At 43.4% G+C, this 16,221-nt stretch overlaps 1 protein-coding gene across 2 annotated transcripts in view; it reads left to right on the top strand.

The window, feature by feature from the left end:
- Positions 1 to 655: 655 nt before the first annotated feature.
- LOC112251536 (E3 ubiquitin-protein ligase RNF220-like) overlaps positions 656 to 16,221 on the top strand; it is a 44,943-nt gene continuing 29,377 nt past the window's right edge. For both annotated transcript variants that reach the window (XM_042321965.1, XM_042321964.1), the window contains exons 1-2: positions 656 to 934; positions 3,331 to 4,064. In XM_042321965.1, the coding sequence (XP_042177899.1) occupies positions 3,449 to 4,064 (616 nt within the window). In that variant the 5' untranslated portion in view covers positions 656 to 934; positions 3,331 to 3,448. The remainder of the gene's footprint in view (positions 935 to 3,330; positions 4,065 to 16,221) is intronic.

Genomic DNA, 16,221 nt, shown 5'->3' with positions numbered 1-16,221 from the left:
GACAACTCTATCCTCTCCCCTTCACAGTTTTGTAGAAATGTCCAAATGTTTTCCTTAACATATGAGACAGATCTTTTATACATCTTAGTAAGCCTGGACCTACGACTGTCCAGTGTTGGTCATTTTTAAGGTTAATACCTTTCCTCAGTCCCCAGCCTATACTGTCACGGTTACACTTAAGTAGCCTAGTAGTTCATTATACTGAAATTGACCAAATGTGTCATTTGGGTGCATGGAAAAAAAAGACAAATGTAAAATCTCAAAGGTTATGCATGGTCCTATCCTGCAACTAACTATTCATACAGTGAGACAATATCTGTACCTGAACATGTATGTGTGTTTTGGATCTAAAATATACCGCACAATTAAAATCAGGACTAAAGCATCTTGTTCTAAGGATTTGAATGGTCTTGCATGTGACTTATTTGTTAGCTCTGCCAGAAAGCGGAATTATTTTAAAGACAGTTTGATAACGGTTTAATCACATTTCAGAACATTTTCCAATTGCATGTGGAGGATAGAGGCTAGTAACCTACTGAGGGTAACATTGCACATTCTGAAGGCAGGTCGCAGACCCTCTCGGGAGAGTGATTCGGAGGAGAGAGATAGGCTAGGGTGGGAGAGGAAGAGGGAATCGTCATTCGAAGCGCGGAAAGCCTCTGAGCAGCAGCAGCCGCAGCCGGGTGAGCTTCGCCTCGTCCTCACGTTGTGCCACTTCTTATCTTACAATTCTTACTGGTCTGTCAATGTGAAAAAAAATACTGTAGCCAAGTTTACATTTCACTGCAGATATACTTGGAAATAATCTCGACCTTTTACAAGCGCGTGTTTCTCTTCTGCTCGGACGGAATAAAGTCTCGACCGTCGCTGACATTCTAACTAGGGAAAGTGTTCGTTGTGTGGCTGAAACAACTCCAAGACAGCGTTTAACTAGGTAAGTAGGCTATATGCAACTTTTCCTGTAAAGGTGTTATGGTAGGGCTATTGGGTTAGATTACATTTTGTTGGCTTCTTGTAAGACCTTCATGCAATATCCTATTAATTAGTATAATTTATCATTAGGGCCTATCTGGCTAAGTGTTTGACAAGATCAGAGATTTGCCCTTGAAGACTGCAGTCGTGTTTCACGCAAATTGGGGTTTGCATTTCATTTGAATAGCCTACTTGTCAAGATGTTTGTTGGGCATTCAGTTGTCCAACGTCGTGCGCGGTTCTCAAATCTCTTCCTCGGGGACAGCGGGCCGTTTCACAACTTTGTTGTAGCCCTGAACAGGCTCGGATTCGCCTCAGGGGCTTGCTGCTTAGTTGACAAGTTTAATCAGGTGAGCTAGCTCTGAACAGATCAAATACATGGAACTGCTGTTTGTCCCTGAGGAGGTTCTTTTGCTTGAAATATTTCCAATTTACCCTGGCGTGTTTAAGTCGAAATATATAATACATCAAATAAACGAAAAATGAAATAATTTCTTGAAAGGGGTCTGAGGGATGTTATAACACGCACATGTTGGCATGAGTATGCTAGGAGTTCAAAATTCACCGGGAGCACAAGTCACGAATGCAGTTGACACGCGGGGTACTTCATGTGATTGGAATTGCTTTTCGTTTAACAAAAGTTTAGAATTTTGCACATCCATACAGTGAAAACGTGCCTATCATAAACGAAGTAAACTTGGAGTCACGCGATGTCGTCGTGAAAGCGTGCCGTTTATTAGGCTACAGATTCAACAAAGGATGATGAACTTCGCAGGGTGGTGAAAGTGCCTAGATGATGAGCTTGATGCTCTTTTCCAAATATGGAGGGTCTTAATGCTGGTGACATGATCATCGATGCTTACTGCTCTTTTGTCCGTAAAAAATCTAATCATGTAAGGCCAGGGGTGTTTCAACTCTTACCCTAGGAGGTCCGGGGTCTGCTGGTTTTCTGTTCTGTCTGATAATGAATTGCACTCAGGTCTAAAACAGTCCCTGATAGAAAGGGTACAATGAAAAAACACAGTTGCACTGGCTTCGAGGTCCAGAGTTGAGTTTGAGGGATGTACGTGCGCTCTAGCCAAAAGCGGTATCTGCGCGCTGTTGGCTAGAGCGCACATGCCAGTACAAGATCTGGCACACTCGCTATATAACACACATTTTTGGGGGGGTGAGAAAACCATCAGTATAATACATCATTAGAAGGAAACTAATTACACTTGTATTTTTGATTCTGCATATGGGAGTTTAACCGCAAAAGTTTTTTTATGTGCACTATGTGATCACACACAGTCCTTTATCTGCAACAAGTCAATTAGATAGAAACACATCTCTGGTGGGAAAATGCGCATCTTGTTTTGATGCGGATTTTAGAATATTCGCATGAAAATCTGTCGCCAATTGGATAGAAACCCAGCCACTGTTCAATAAAATGGGAGATTATCACTAACAAAACTATCTCTTTCATAACTAAAGATCGTTTTCAATTAAATAAAACTGCTGTTCAGATATTATTCTTTAGCCTTACAAATGAGTTAATTTCAGAAACTGTAACATCGAACAACATGAATTATTCGTTTCACAATCCTCTTGGACATCTGTACAATTAGATTTTAGAATGATCTTTTGTTAGACACCAATATTGGGATTATTTTATAACGTTTTATGCGGGCCACACCGAAAGCAAATTTAATCCCAAAATCAATCGATAAATTGTAGTGTCAATCACATGGAAATGTAAGAGTATTAAAATGTTTTCTATTGGATTCTTATTTCATTAACTTGTCATAGAATATTAATTTATACAATAAATGCTGTTTCACATATAAATATCATAGAACAAAAGGAAAATAAGTATTCAATTGAGAGCCACATTTTCCTATTTACTGTGATGATCATCATAATCTTTTTTTGATATTTGGCAGATTGCAGACATATATGGACTGATAGGTTATTAATGAGTCATAAACAAATACCCCGTAAACTACACCATCATTTCAAGATTTTATTTACATTATATTAATTATTACAATATGTTCTGCTAAATGTTCTGCTATATTTCATGCTTTTTTTTTAGCTTAACTCTTCATTTAATTAAATATATTCTCAGTTACAAATAAATATATTCTCAGTTACAAATGTTTTTCCAGTGCTATCAAAGTATTTCTTAACAGAATTGTCCAGATTTAAAAAAAAAAAAATCATTTTGCACATGTTTTATTTTAACGTTATTATTCAGCATTTGCATTAGTTCATTGTGAGAGTCATCGTTCTCTATGTGTCTTCCATATCTCTTTCTTAAATACCCCTCGTTGTTGACAATTGTATTTGGATAATCAATGCTCTTCTCTCCTTACATAGCCCTATGAGAATGGACTCACAGTGAAGTTATTCTACATCATCTTCAAATCACACCAACACTCAGCCCCTCCCCCTGACCAGTCCCTCCCTCTATAGGACTAAGGGAGGCGTGGATTGGATGGACCTCCACCGTCCCTCTTTTAAGATGGACAGCTCCTCCTACCTGCCCAGTCCCCTGGCCTCCCCAGCCCTGATGGTGCTGGCCTCCACAGCTGAGGCTGGCCACGATTCCTCCATCCCCTGCCAGGCCCCACGGCCTTTCGGTGTCCCCATCTCTGAGAAGGACCTCCACCTCCCCTTCCCCTCCGGCTCCTACACATTTGCCTCCATGTACCACCGCCAGGGGCCCGTCTCCAGCCATGGCAACTTCCCCGCCAGAGACTTCCCTGCCTCCCTGCTCCACCTCCACCCCCAGTTCCACCCCCCCAATCTGGACTGCTCATCTCTAGAGATGCTCAACCACAGCGGGGTGGGCGCCTTCAGACCCTTCTCCTCCCTGCCCGAGGAGAGGGAGGTCAGGGGTTATCAGTCAGCCTTCACCCCTGCTAAGAGGCTCAAGGGCTGCTATACCGATTCGGAAAGGAAGCAGTATGAGTTTGGAGGAGGGCGTATTCTGTCTGGTTCGCCGTGGTCGCTCAAAGCCGCTGAGGATTCTGGGAGGAAGTTGTTTGCGGTGTCTGGCCTGCTGTCAGACAGTGAGGCCTTGTCTAGTCCTGAGGACCGTAAGGATGGCTGTGAGTATCACCCTATTGTCATGAGTGCTGCTCATCATAGCACATTTATATGTTGTCATATAAGAATTGTGCGCATTGCACTCTTTTAAAAATCCATGGTTTCAATACAGTCGAGCGAATGACAGTTATGGCCTGCATCTTGTCAGTGTATGTGTGTCTTTTTGGAGTGTGCCCTTTTCACTCTTTGACAATCTTAACCAAAGTTTTTTCCTGGTTGTGCAAAGTATGTGACACTTGGCGGAAAACAGCCACCAGTCCATGTTTCTGGTCATTGGTCACAAAATGAACATTAGTACCTACACTGAATATAGTTTTTGTCATTCTGGTTGAACACAGACACAAGTATGTAGAGATGACAAAGGAGGGGAAGTTTGAGCAAGCGACACCCTGTCAGAGATAACGAGGTGACAGAGAGCGAGAGAAGGGGAGCGAGAGACGATGCGATGCTCAGCTCCACAAACGACACCCTTAGCTCAATATGGCCACCCACGCCATTATGAGCCATCTGATTTGTTGACAAATAAGGAGGAGAGGTGTCAATCAGAGCGGCAGGGCGAGAGCCACTCCTTATTATGCTAGAGGATAATTGCCCGACGGTGCGGGGGCACCACAGCGTTCGCCTCCCCTCGCCTCCACCTCCAAAGAGCGGGAAGGAAGGTAGACACGCCACCACAAAGCATGATGGGAAATCAAACCCCCTCACGGCCGTCAAGGTGGCGCCTGACATTGAAATCCCCCGTAGAGAGAGCACCCACAATCCTTAGTAGATCAGAGGAGGGCCATGTTGAAAATAATGACAATGAGTGAGGAGAGAGAGAGAGAGAGAGAGAGAGAGAGAGAGAGAGAGAGAGAGGGAGAGGGAGAGATGGGGGAAGGATGGAGGGATGATGGAGCGGGGAAGAGGGGCAATATCCCCCCGTATCACCTTAAAGAAACGTTTCATCCCACACATCAAGGCCTGGTGCTTGGATGAGTTGTCTTGAGAAAAGTTTGTGTGTGTGTGTGTGTGTGACTGAGAAAACTTATTGGTTTTGACAACATGCTGCTGGTTGAATAACAGGGACAGGGTGGATGCTGCCTGGGAGACAGAGTGGCAGGAATCCCAATAATGAAGCCCCAAATAAGGACAGGATAGGAAAGATGCCAAACAGGGGTGTGTGCGCACACGCGTGGCTGTGTGTGTGTGTGCGTGTGTGTACGCTTGCACTCGTGTGTGTGTGTTCTTAAATTAGTGTTGTAACAATTGTGTGCTATAGCTTGCAAAATAAACAAACGTGACTCTCGGTGACAACCAATGTTCCCTCTAATTCTTTTAGGCACTGAGCAAATTCCAGGTCTGCCGAGCGCAAACTTGAATGTTGTGAAATTTCTGTGCAACATCTGGCGAGAGTGTACTGTGAACACTGAGGCTGTACCTGCTTTCATTTACAGTTATAACAATGGCCAAGTAGGCTACTGTGGCTATTTGATCATAACGTAGGCCTAGCAGAGTGGGCCACTGTAGAAAAACTATGGAGAAAATGCATCCCGTAATGTTTTAACATGGGAATAAGTCTTCTATCATTCAGCCTATAGTAGCAGCCAATGTGTGGTGTTCAATGTAGGCCTGCGTTCCATGAGACTTTTGAAAAAAAAACATGCAGGGGTTGACATTAACCAGTTTATCCACTTGTCCTTCAGACAAGGAGGTGACTGAAAATATTGTGTTGTTTGACGCAAGAAACCACTTTACAAAAAACTATTTATTATTATTCCCACACCATTATTACAGAGAGTCAGACAAATGATGCTACCCTCTGCCTATTGGCTACTTATCTTATTCAAGCCTGTCTCAAAATACAACATTGCCCCTTTAATACAGAAAAAAATATCTTTCCCTGAATTGTTTTTCAAAGATGGCTAGAAATGCACATGTTTTGTGTTCTTGTAGGAAGCAACAACTCCCTCATTGCGGACTAGAAATTAGCTATACCTGGGCTCACTAACTAGCAAAGAACATGAACAAGTGTACACACCTGGCTACGTGCAGCTCTCGCTTTGATCTCAAAACAAGCGCATCAACTCATGACTGCTCATGCTGTAAACACAGTCCAGTTCAAAGTGAATGGCACAGATCCATGTATGGCAATGGTCTATTTGCACACTGCAGCTCTAAGTGGTTATGGTGCACAGGTCTGTGTAGAGTATGGGTCGTGCCTGTTAATGCAATAGAATCCTACTCCAATGTGTTCTGCCTACAAGAAAATGTATGGTATAGTTTGTTTTGTTTAGGTATGTTGCATTGAAAGTGGCTAGTATTACGTTGATTCATTCACAATTTGCACAGTAAAGGGAGACGTTGATACTGTTAACTATAGGGGAAACTAGAAAGTTGAGTGAAGTTCAATTTCATGCTTCTTTGTGCGGGCTGATATTTCTTCTGTGCGGCAGTCCCGGGGCAACTGCACGCCCATGCACAGCTTATAGGGAACATTGGCGACAACATAAAGCAGATTTTTCCAACATTAGGACCGTTTTCCTAAAGATAGTAAGTCTACTTCATGTTTTGTTTCCCTTCCTTCCTTACTTCCTAGAATCGCGATACTGGTATCATGACAAACCTAGTTTATATTACCTCCACACATAGAGGATAATTTGATTAAAGTACAGAGATGGACAGGGGCAGAATAGGGTTTCCCAACCCATAGTGGGTACTATGCAGCTCAAATCAGTTTGGGGGAAATGAATTCTGAGTGATGGAAGCAGCTTTTCCTGCTTTATCCAATTTTATCGAAGCTCAGGCAAACTAAGGGCTTTAATGCAATTGAACTCCCGGGACTTTTCGAAAGGCTGATGTTTCGTTCCTCTTCACTGACTAACAGGCAGCCACTTCAGGACCAAAGTCTTCAGTGTTAAGCTTCAAATCTTCAGGAATGGAACTCTTTGGTTGCTATGTAGACAACCTGGCCCATACATGACAATACATGACACAATACAGTACATGTACATAACATAGCCTACATATGTAAATGCGTGACCCATGCATCACAATGAACACAGAAAACACACAAAGAAAGCAGCACATTTGTTCACAGGCATTCTTTATATACAGGTATCTCTCTCTGTTCTATCATCTTCTATGCGCTTAAGAGAGTCATCCATTCACGTACCCTCTCCAGTGGATGTCTACCTACAGTATCTCACCGTGAATGGGGATATTTTGTGTGAGTGTATCAGTTTAAAACGGTTCTACCTGCTTTGGCCAGACAGGCTTGATGTGGTAATCCTTGCTGGGTTTGCCTGCTGTCTTCTGTATCATTGTGTTGCTTGTTGACGTCTCCTCTAGTATCCAAACCACAACATTACCCTAGGGGCCAAATGTATCAACCGTCTCAGAGTATAATTTAGGATCACTTTTTAGATAACAACGGATGACTGCATGGACGGGGAGGGGGGGACCCGATCCAAGATCAGAAGCAGAGATACATACGGCCCCAGACGTTCTCTGTTTCATCTGAAGATGTTCAGACGAGCAGTGGGATGTGACAGCTGTTCAAACAGCCTCTCTCTTTCAAAGGGCAGATGTCTCCAGCGAGGCGAATCATGCTTATTTTCCTCAGGGAGATGTTTCAAACTTGAGCTGTAACTAAAGGGGTACAAGAACAGAAGTGGGAACAGAGGAAGAGAATGACAAAACACCACGTCCTACCACAGCGTTCAAGTCCCAGACAGACAGTGTTGATCTTCCCGTGATTCCCTGCGTCGTTATCGCACAGTGTGGTGGCGAGCTTCAGTTACTGTAAGGGAGAGTTCGGATAGCTAGACGCAGCTGGAGCGTCTAGCTATATGAATAGTCAACGTAAGCATGTGAGAAAACAGGTTGGTAGAATAATTATGCCATCAGAGAAAGGAGCAGGTGTGTGTGTGTGTGTCTGTCTGTGTCTGAGTGTGTTTGTGTGTGCGTCTATGCGTGTGTATGGGTGCGTGTGTGAGAGGCTACATCTTGGGAATAGAGAGCAGAGCAGATAGATGTGTATGCATGAGCATCGAGCGGTTCCTGTTGATCTCCTCCCCTGGGTTGTCAGCTAGGTGTAAACTGTGTCTTATCTGAGGCTTCACTCAATACACCCTCAGCTGGACAGCTGCACTGGATAACATGCTTCCCAGTTATTGAATGAGGACACACAGCTTTGATAAGAGGCAGTCTACCTTGCACCCGCACCACACACACTGTATGAACACACTCAGCGCGCACACACGCACGCACGCACACACACACACACACACACACACATGCACACGCGCACACACACACACACACACACACACACACACACAGACAGACACACACACACACACACACACACACACACACACGACATATGGAAACTGTGTCTGGAACCAACTAAACCCATAAAGCATCACATGAGAAGTAATCCCTGTGCCAAGTCGAAATCTGTGCCCCCAAAAGCCTTATTCCCTACAAAGTGCATTACTCTGGGAGGCCTATGAGAATAGGGTGTCATTTAGGAAGTTGTCTACGATTAACCTATGTGATATTGATTCTGTACAGGCAGGTTGGTGTTACCTTGAGTCCCGTCACAGGCTTGTATAACATACCGTAAAGGACTCTTGAACACTGAACACATCTGGTGAACCCAGCCCTGGAGTGCAACGCTCAAATGTTTTGCCCACTCCCATTCCGTTAACTTCCTTGGGCCTCGCTTCCCCATCAGTGGAGGATTTAGCAGCTCTCTATCCAGTTATTCCAGTTATCCCATAAAATAATAACTCATTCCCTCAACAGCAGATTCCACCACCCATCCTGATAAGGAAGGCTTCCCACCATATCTGTGTCAAATTCAAGAAACTGGGAGCAGGGCGAATTAATCCGAGATTCCGTCAAGCTGCTGAGTTCCCGAGTCACGGTTTGAGTTTGTGGTCGTACTGTACATCTGCTACAGTGATCTTCCCTCTCCTTGCCACACACAGCGAGGGGGGTCATTAAGATAAGGCAGAGAGAGAATAACCCATCCAAAAATCCCCAAATCTAAAGGTTCTAATGGTACGATCCATTTGACAGCTGTGTTACCATAGATGAAGAGAATGTCTGAGCCCGGTGCTTCACTGCTGCTCTGTGTTGACCGTGTGGGCTGATTTCAGACACATAAGAGAATAAATATTTTAATGTAATGACGACTGTGTTTGATGTTCGAGGGCCGTGGTTGACTATGTTTGACTGTTGCCCTCCTGTTGTGGCAGTAGTTGGTTCCTCTAATGTACTCTTAAGTTGAGGAGCTTTCATCTTAGCAGGGGATGGGGACCTCTGCTATTCTATTTTTATTTACCTTGATCTTTTCTGGACAGGAGAGGCAGTTTGTGGAAGTTATCCATCCACAGCACCCACACACAGTACATTGATACAGTGCCTTCGGAAACTACTCAGACCCTTGGACTTTTTCCAAATTTTGTTACGTTACAGCCTTATTCTAAAATGACAAAGCAAAAACAGATTTTTAGAAAGGTTTGCCAATATATTAAAAATAAAAAACATAAATACCTTATTTACATAAGTATTCAGACCCTTTGCTATGAGACTCGTAATTGAGCTCAGGTGCATCCTGTCTCCATTGATCATCCTTGAGATGTTTCTACAACTTGATTGGTGTCCACCTGCGGTAAATTCAAATGAATGGACATGATTTGGAAAGGCACACACCTGTCTATATAAGGTCCCACAGTTGACAGTGCATGTCAGAGCAAAAAACCAACCCATGAGGTCGAAGGAATTGTCCGTAGAGCTCCGAGACAGGATTGTGTCGAGGCACAGATCTGGAGAAGGGTACCAAAACATGTCAGCAGCATTGAAGATCCCAAAGAATACAGTGACCTCCATCATTCTTAAAATGGAAGAAGTTCGGAACCACGAAGACTCTTCTTAGAGCTGGCTGCCAGCCTTCCTAGAGCTGGCCGCCAGACTGAGCAATCGGGGGTGAGGGCCTTGGTCAGGGAGGTGACCAATAGTCACTTTGACAGAGCTCTAGAGTTCCTCTGTGGAGATGGAAGAAGGATAACCATCTCTGCAGCGCTCTACTAATCGTGCCTTTACGGTAGAGTGGCCCGACGGAAGCCACTCCTCAGTAAAAGGCACATGATAGCTTGCTTGGAGTTTGCCAAAAGGCACCTAAAGACTCTCAGACCATGAGAAACAAGATACATTGGTCTGCTGAAACCAAGATTGAACAGTTTTTCCTGAATGCCAAGCGTCACGTCTGGAGGAAACCTGGCACCATCCCTACGGTGAAGCATGGTGGTGGCAGCATCATGCTGTGGGGATGTTTTTCAGCTGCAGGGACTGGGAGACTAGTCAGGATCGAGGCAAAGTACAGAGAGATCCTTGATGAAAACCTGCTCCAGAGCGCTCAGGACCTCAGACTGGGGCGAAGGTTCACCTTTCAACTGGACAACGACCCTAAGCACATAGTTAAGACCACGCAGGAGTGGCTTCGGGACAAGTCTCTGAATGTCCTTGAGTGGTCCAGCCAGAGCCCATACTTGAACCTGATTGAACATCTTTGGAGAGACCTGAAAACAGCTGTGCAGCAACGCTCCCCATCCAACCTGACAGAGCATGAGAGGATCTGCAGAGAAGAATGGGAGAAACCTCCCAAATACAGGTGTGACAAGTGTCATGTTTGGAGAAGACTCAAGGCTGTAATGTCTGCCAAAGGTGCTTCAACAAAGTACTGAGTCTGAATACTTATGTAAATGTGATATTTCCATTCTTTATTTTTTTCATAAATTAGCAGAAATTTGAAACAACCTGCTTTTTCTTTGTCATTTATGGGGTATTGTGTGTAAATTGATTTTAGAAAAAGGCTGTAACTTAACAAAATGTGGAAAAAGTCAAGGGGCCTGAATACTGTCCGAATGCACTGTATATCACAAGAGGATAAACCCCCATCCCAAACGATCCTTAAAGGGGCAGTGCAGTCAAAAAAGTTACACAGATAATGTGAACATTTTGACATGCATTTTGACAATGCTCTATTGTGTTAGAGCTGTTTTTTTTTAAAATACCTGGAATTTAAACCTGTTCAGGTGGGATGGAGTTTTGTGATGTCATGGCCCAGATCACGACATCACAATCTGATCTGATTATTGTGAACAATAACCAGTCATCTTTTATTTGCATATGTATCCTGCAAATTTAAAAGGGGTAGGCTCTAGAGCAGGGGTCGCAGCCAACCTTCATAGCTCGCCAAACAATTCTGAAAGTACATTCAATTTTCACGTGTTCAACTGCAAACTGTCATAAACAAATCTCAAAAGTATTAGACACCGCAAACTCCTAGCTACTATCTAATCAATGCAACATTGATATTATCCCACCACTATTGGCTTAAAAAGCCAAACCTAAAACAATATATGCCAATTAATTTCCAGCAATATTTCCCCTGCGTGTTTGTCTATCACAACGTGTGTAACCAATTGGTGTGAAATACTTTCCCCCAAACCTTCTCAAATAAATATTAACTGCAAAGTAGGCTTACCTGACAGAATTACAGTACCAGTCAAAAGTTTGGACACACCTACTCATTCAATGGGTTTTCTTTATTTTTACTATTTTCTACATAGTAGAATAATAGTGAAGACATCAAACATATGAAATAAGACATATGGAATTAACCAAAAAAGTGTTAAACAAATTCAAATGTATTTATACTTCAAATTCTTCAAAGTAGCCACCCTTTGCCTTGATGACAGCTTTGCACACTCTTGGCATTCTCTCAACCAGCTTCACCTGGAATTCTTTCCCAACCGTCATATGCTGAGCACTTGTTCAGTGCTTTTCCTTCACTCTGCACTCCAACTGATCCCAAACCATCTCAAATGGGTTGAGGTCAGGTGATTGTGGAGGCCAGGTCATATGATGCAGCACTCCATCACTCTCCTTGTTCAAATAGCCCTTACTGTCACGCCCTGACCTTAGTATTCTTTGTTTTCTTTATTATTTTGGTTAGGTAAGGGTGTGACATGGGTGATTATATGTTTTTGGCCTGTCTAGGGCTTTTGTATGTTTATGGCGTTGTCACCAGTCTAGGGGTTTGTATGTCTATGGTTGCCTAGATTGGTTCTCAATAAGAGGCAGCTGTTTATTGTTGTCTCTGATTGGGAACCATATTTAGGCAGCCATATTCCTTGAGTATTTCGTGGGTGATTATCTATGTCTATGGATGTTGCATGTTTGCACTCTGTGGTGATAGTGGTCACGTTTGTTCAGTGTACTTTGTGTTATTTCGTCTTACATTAAAATAATGAATTCACATCACGCTGCGCTTTGGTCCTCCGATCCTTACTACTCCTCCTCGTAAGAGGAGGAGGACGAAGAGCGTGACACTTACACAGCCTTGAGGTGTGTTTTGGGTCATTGTCCTGTTGAAAAACAAGTGATAGTCCCACTAAGCACAAACCAGATGGGATGGTGTATCGCTGCAGAATGCTTTGGTGGCCATGCTGGTTAAGTGTGCCTTGAATTCTAAATAAATCACTGACAGTGTCACCAGCAAAGCACCCCCATAACATCAAATCAAATCAAAGTTTATTTGTCCCGTGCGCAGAATACAACAGTGAAATGCTTACTTACAGGCTCTAACCAATGTGTGTGTGTGTGTGTGGGTAAAGAAATAAAATAACAGTAAAAAGACATTTGAAAAAAGAGTAGCAAGGCTATATACAGACCCCTGTCAGTCAGGCTTATTGAGGTAGTATGTACATGTAGGTATCGTTAAAGTGACTATGCATATATGATGAACACAGAATAGCAGAAGCGTAAAAAGAGGGGTTGGCGGGTGGTGGGACACAATGCAGATAGCCCGGTTAGCCAATGTGCGGGAGCACTGGTTGGTCGGGCCAATTTAGGTAGTATGTACATGAATGTATAGTTAAAGTGACTATGCATATAAGATAAACAGAAAGTAGCAGCAGCGTAAAAGAGTGGTTGGGGGGGCACACAATGCAAATAGTCCGGGTAACCATTTGGTTACCTGTTCAGGAGTCTTATGGCTTGGGGGTAAAAACTGTTGAGAAGCCTTTTTGTCCTAGACTTGGCACTCCGGTACCGCTTGCCATGCAGTAGTAGAGAGAATTGTCTATGACTGGGGTGGCTGGGGTCTTTGACAATTTTTAGGGCCTTCCTCTGACACTGCCTGGTGTAGAGGTCCTGGATGGCAGGCAGCTTTGCACCAGTGATGTACTGTGCCGTACGCACTACCCTCTGAAGTTCCTTGCGGTCGGAGGCCGAGCAATTGCTGTACCAGGCAGTGATGCTCTCGATGTTGCAGCTGTAGAACCTTCTGAGGATCTCAGGACCCATGCCAAATCTTTTTAGTTTCCTAAGGGGAATAGGCTTTGTCGTGCCCTCTTCACGACTGTCTTGGTGTGTTTGAACCAATCTAGTTTGTTGTTGATGTTGACACCAAGGAATTTGAATCTCTCAACCTGCTCCACTACAGCCCCAATTGATGAGAATGGGGACGTGCTCGGTGCTCCTTTTCCTGTAGTCCACAATCATCTCCTTAGTCTTGGTTACGTTGATGGATAGGTTGTTATTCTGGCACCACCCGGCCAGGTCTCTGACCTCTTCCCTATAGGCTGTCTCGTCATTTTCGGTGATCAGGCCTACCACTGTTGTGTCGTCAGCAAACTTAATGATGGTGTTGGAGTCGTGCCTGGCCATGCAGTCGTGGGTGAACAGGGAGTACAGGAGGGGACTGAGCACACACCCCTGAGGAGCTCCAGTGTTGAGGATCAGCGTGGCAGATGTGTTGCTACCTACCCTCACCACCTGGGGGCGGACTGTCAGGAAGTCCAGGATCCAGTTGCAGAGGGAGGTGTTTAGTCCCAGGATCCCTCGCTTGGTGATAAGCTTTCATGGTGTTGAACGCTGAGCTGTAGTCAATGAACAGCATCACACCTCCTCCATGCTTCACGGTGGGAACCACACTTGCGGAGATCATTCGTTCACCTACTCTGTGTCTCACAAACACACAGCGGTTGGAACAAAAAATCTCAAATTTGGACTCATCAGACCAAAGGCCAGATTTCCACCGGTATAATGTCCATTGCTCTTGTTTCTTGGCCCAAGCAAGTCTCTTCTTCTTATTGGTGGTTTCTTTGCAGCAATTTGACCATGAAGGCCTGATTCACACAGTCTCCTCTGAACAGTTGATATTGAGATGTGTCTGTTACTTGAACTCTCTGACTCATTTATTTGGGCTGCAATCTGAGATGCAGTTAACTCTAATGAACTTACCCTCTGCAGTAGAGGTAACTCTGGGTCTTCCTTTTCTGTGGCGGTCCTCATGAGAGCCAGTTTCATCATAGCGCTTGATGGTTTTTGCGACTGCACTTGAAGAAACTTTCAAAGTTCTTGAAATTTTCAGAAATTACTGACCTTCATGTCTTAAAGTGATGATGGACTGTCATTTCTCTTTGCTTATTTGAGCTGTTCTTGCCATTATATGGACTTGGTATTTTACCAAATAGGGCTTTCTTCTGTGTAGGGCCTTGTCACAACACAACTGATTGAAGGTTTGAATTTGACATTAAGAAGGTTTGTTACTACATGATTCCAATGTAGAAAATAGTAAAAAATAAAGAAAAACAATTGAATGAGTAAGTGTGTCCAAAATGTTGACTGGCACTGTACATGTGGGCCTGCGTACATGCGCACGCGCGCGCGCATTCACGCAAATGCACGCATTTGACCGCATTAAAAAGGTTGGTTACTATGTGATTCCATATGTGTTATTTCATAGTTTTGATGTCTTCACTATTATTCTACAATGTAGAAAATAGTAAAAGATAAAGTAAAATTCTTGAATGAGTAGGTTTGTCCAAACTTTTGACTGGTACAGTATTTCACAAGTAAAGCATATCATTTGTATCTATCATTTGCAAACTTTGCCATGAAATGAACAGCAGCAGTACAGAGCCATCACTAGACTGGCACATTAGATGGCACATTCCTCACTCGCTAGAAGTGAAATTAAAGTGTTCGTTTTCTTCCAGACCTAGATAAAAATGGTTGTGTGATGTGATTTAAGCATTAAAATGGACTCAGAACATCCAACTTCATTGTTTTTCTACGGAAAATTGTAACTTTGAGAGTGAAAAACCCCCCAAAAAATCTAAAGCCAGGAATAATTTAACTGAGAACATCATTTTGGAAAATAGAAAGGGGGGGGGCCCTTTAGAGTTGTTTATTAAACATTATTTTACCAGTTATATTGGCAGAACATAGTGCCCTACTTTCTCTTGCACACTAACATTAAGGAACTTGAAAAGAGTTGTGGGGAAGAGTTTCATGGGAGAAGAGAAGAATGGGCCGATTTAATGTCAGAGAAAAACTTTTGTAGCTCTCGACATTTCATTTTTTAAATAAAATATCTCTCATGCTAGAAAAGGTTGGAGACCCCTGCTCTAGAGTCGATACCAGATCCTGTCCGCCAATCAGGGCTGTGTTGGTAAATATCTTTACATTTGTATCAACACGCCCACACGATCAGACTTTCTATATCAATGGCAAAAGGAGGCTCGGGGAAATAAATGATAAAACATATATATTTAAATGTATTTCTATGAAATGAATACACACAGTGATTTATTAGACATATAGTGATGATATAGACTTATTCCAACCCAATGTATGCCCTAAACTGCCTCATAGTTCTGGACACCCACTCCAGTCCAACCAATCTCTATAGTCCCAGTCCCCTTCACTGTACTGTCATCTATACTGAGTGTACAAAACATTAGGAACACCTTCCTAATGTTAAGTTGCACCCTTTTGCCATCAGAACAGACTCAATTCATCGGGACATGGACTCATTCCACAGGGATGCTGGCCCTTTTTTTGGGGGACTCCGATGCTTCCCACAATTGTGTCAAGTTGGCTGAATGTCCTTTGGGTGACGTGCCATTCTTGATCCACACGGAAACTGTTGAGCGTGAAAAACAGATCGGTGCGCCTGGCACCTACTATCATACCCCGTTCAAAGGCACTTAAAGCTTTTGTCTTGCCCATTCACCCTCTGAATGGGACACATACACAATCCATGTCTCCATTGTCTCAAGGCTTAAAGATCCTTCTTTATCCTGTCTTCTCCCCTTCATC

This window comes from Oncorhynchus tshawytscha, linkage group LG05 (assembly GCF_018296145.1).
Source record: "Oncorhynchus tshawytscha isolate Ot180627B linkage group LG05, Otsh_v2.0, whole genome shotgun sequence".
NCBI classification, from domain to species: domain Eukaryota; kingdom Metazoa; phylum Chordata; class Actinopteri; order Salmoniformes; family Salmonidae; genus Oncorhynchus; species Oncorhynchus tshawytscha.
Note: the sequence above shows the minus strand (reverse complement) of the source record. Positions and strands in the feature narration are given on the sequence as shown.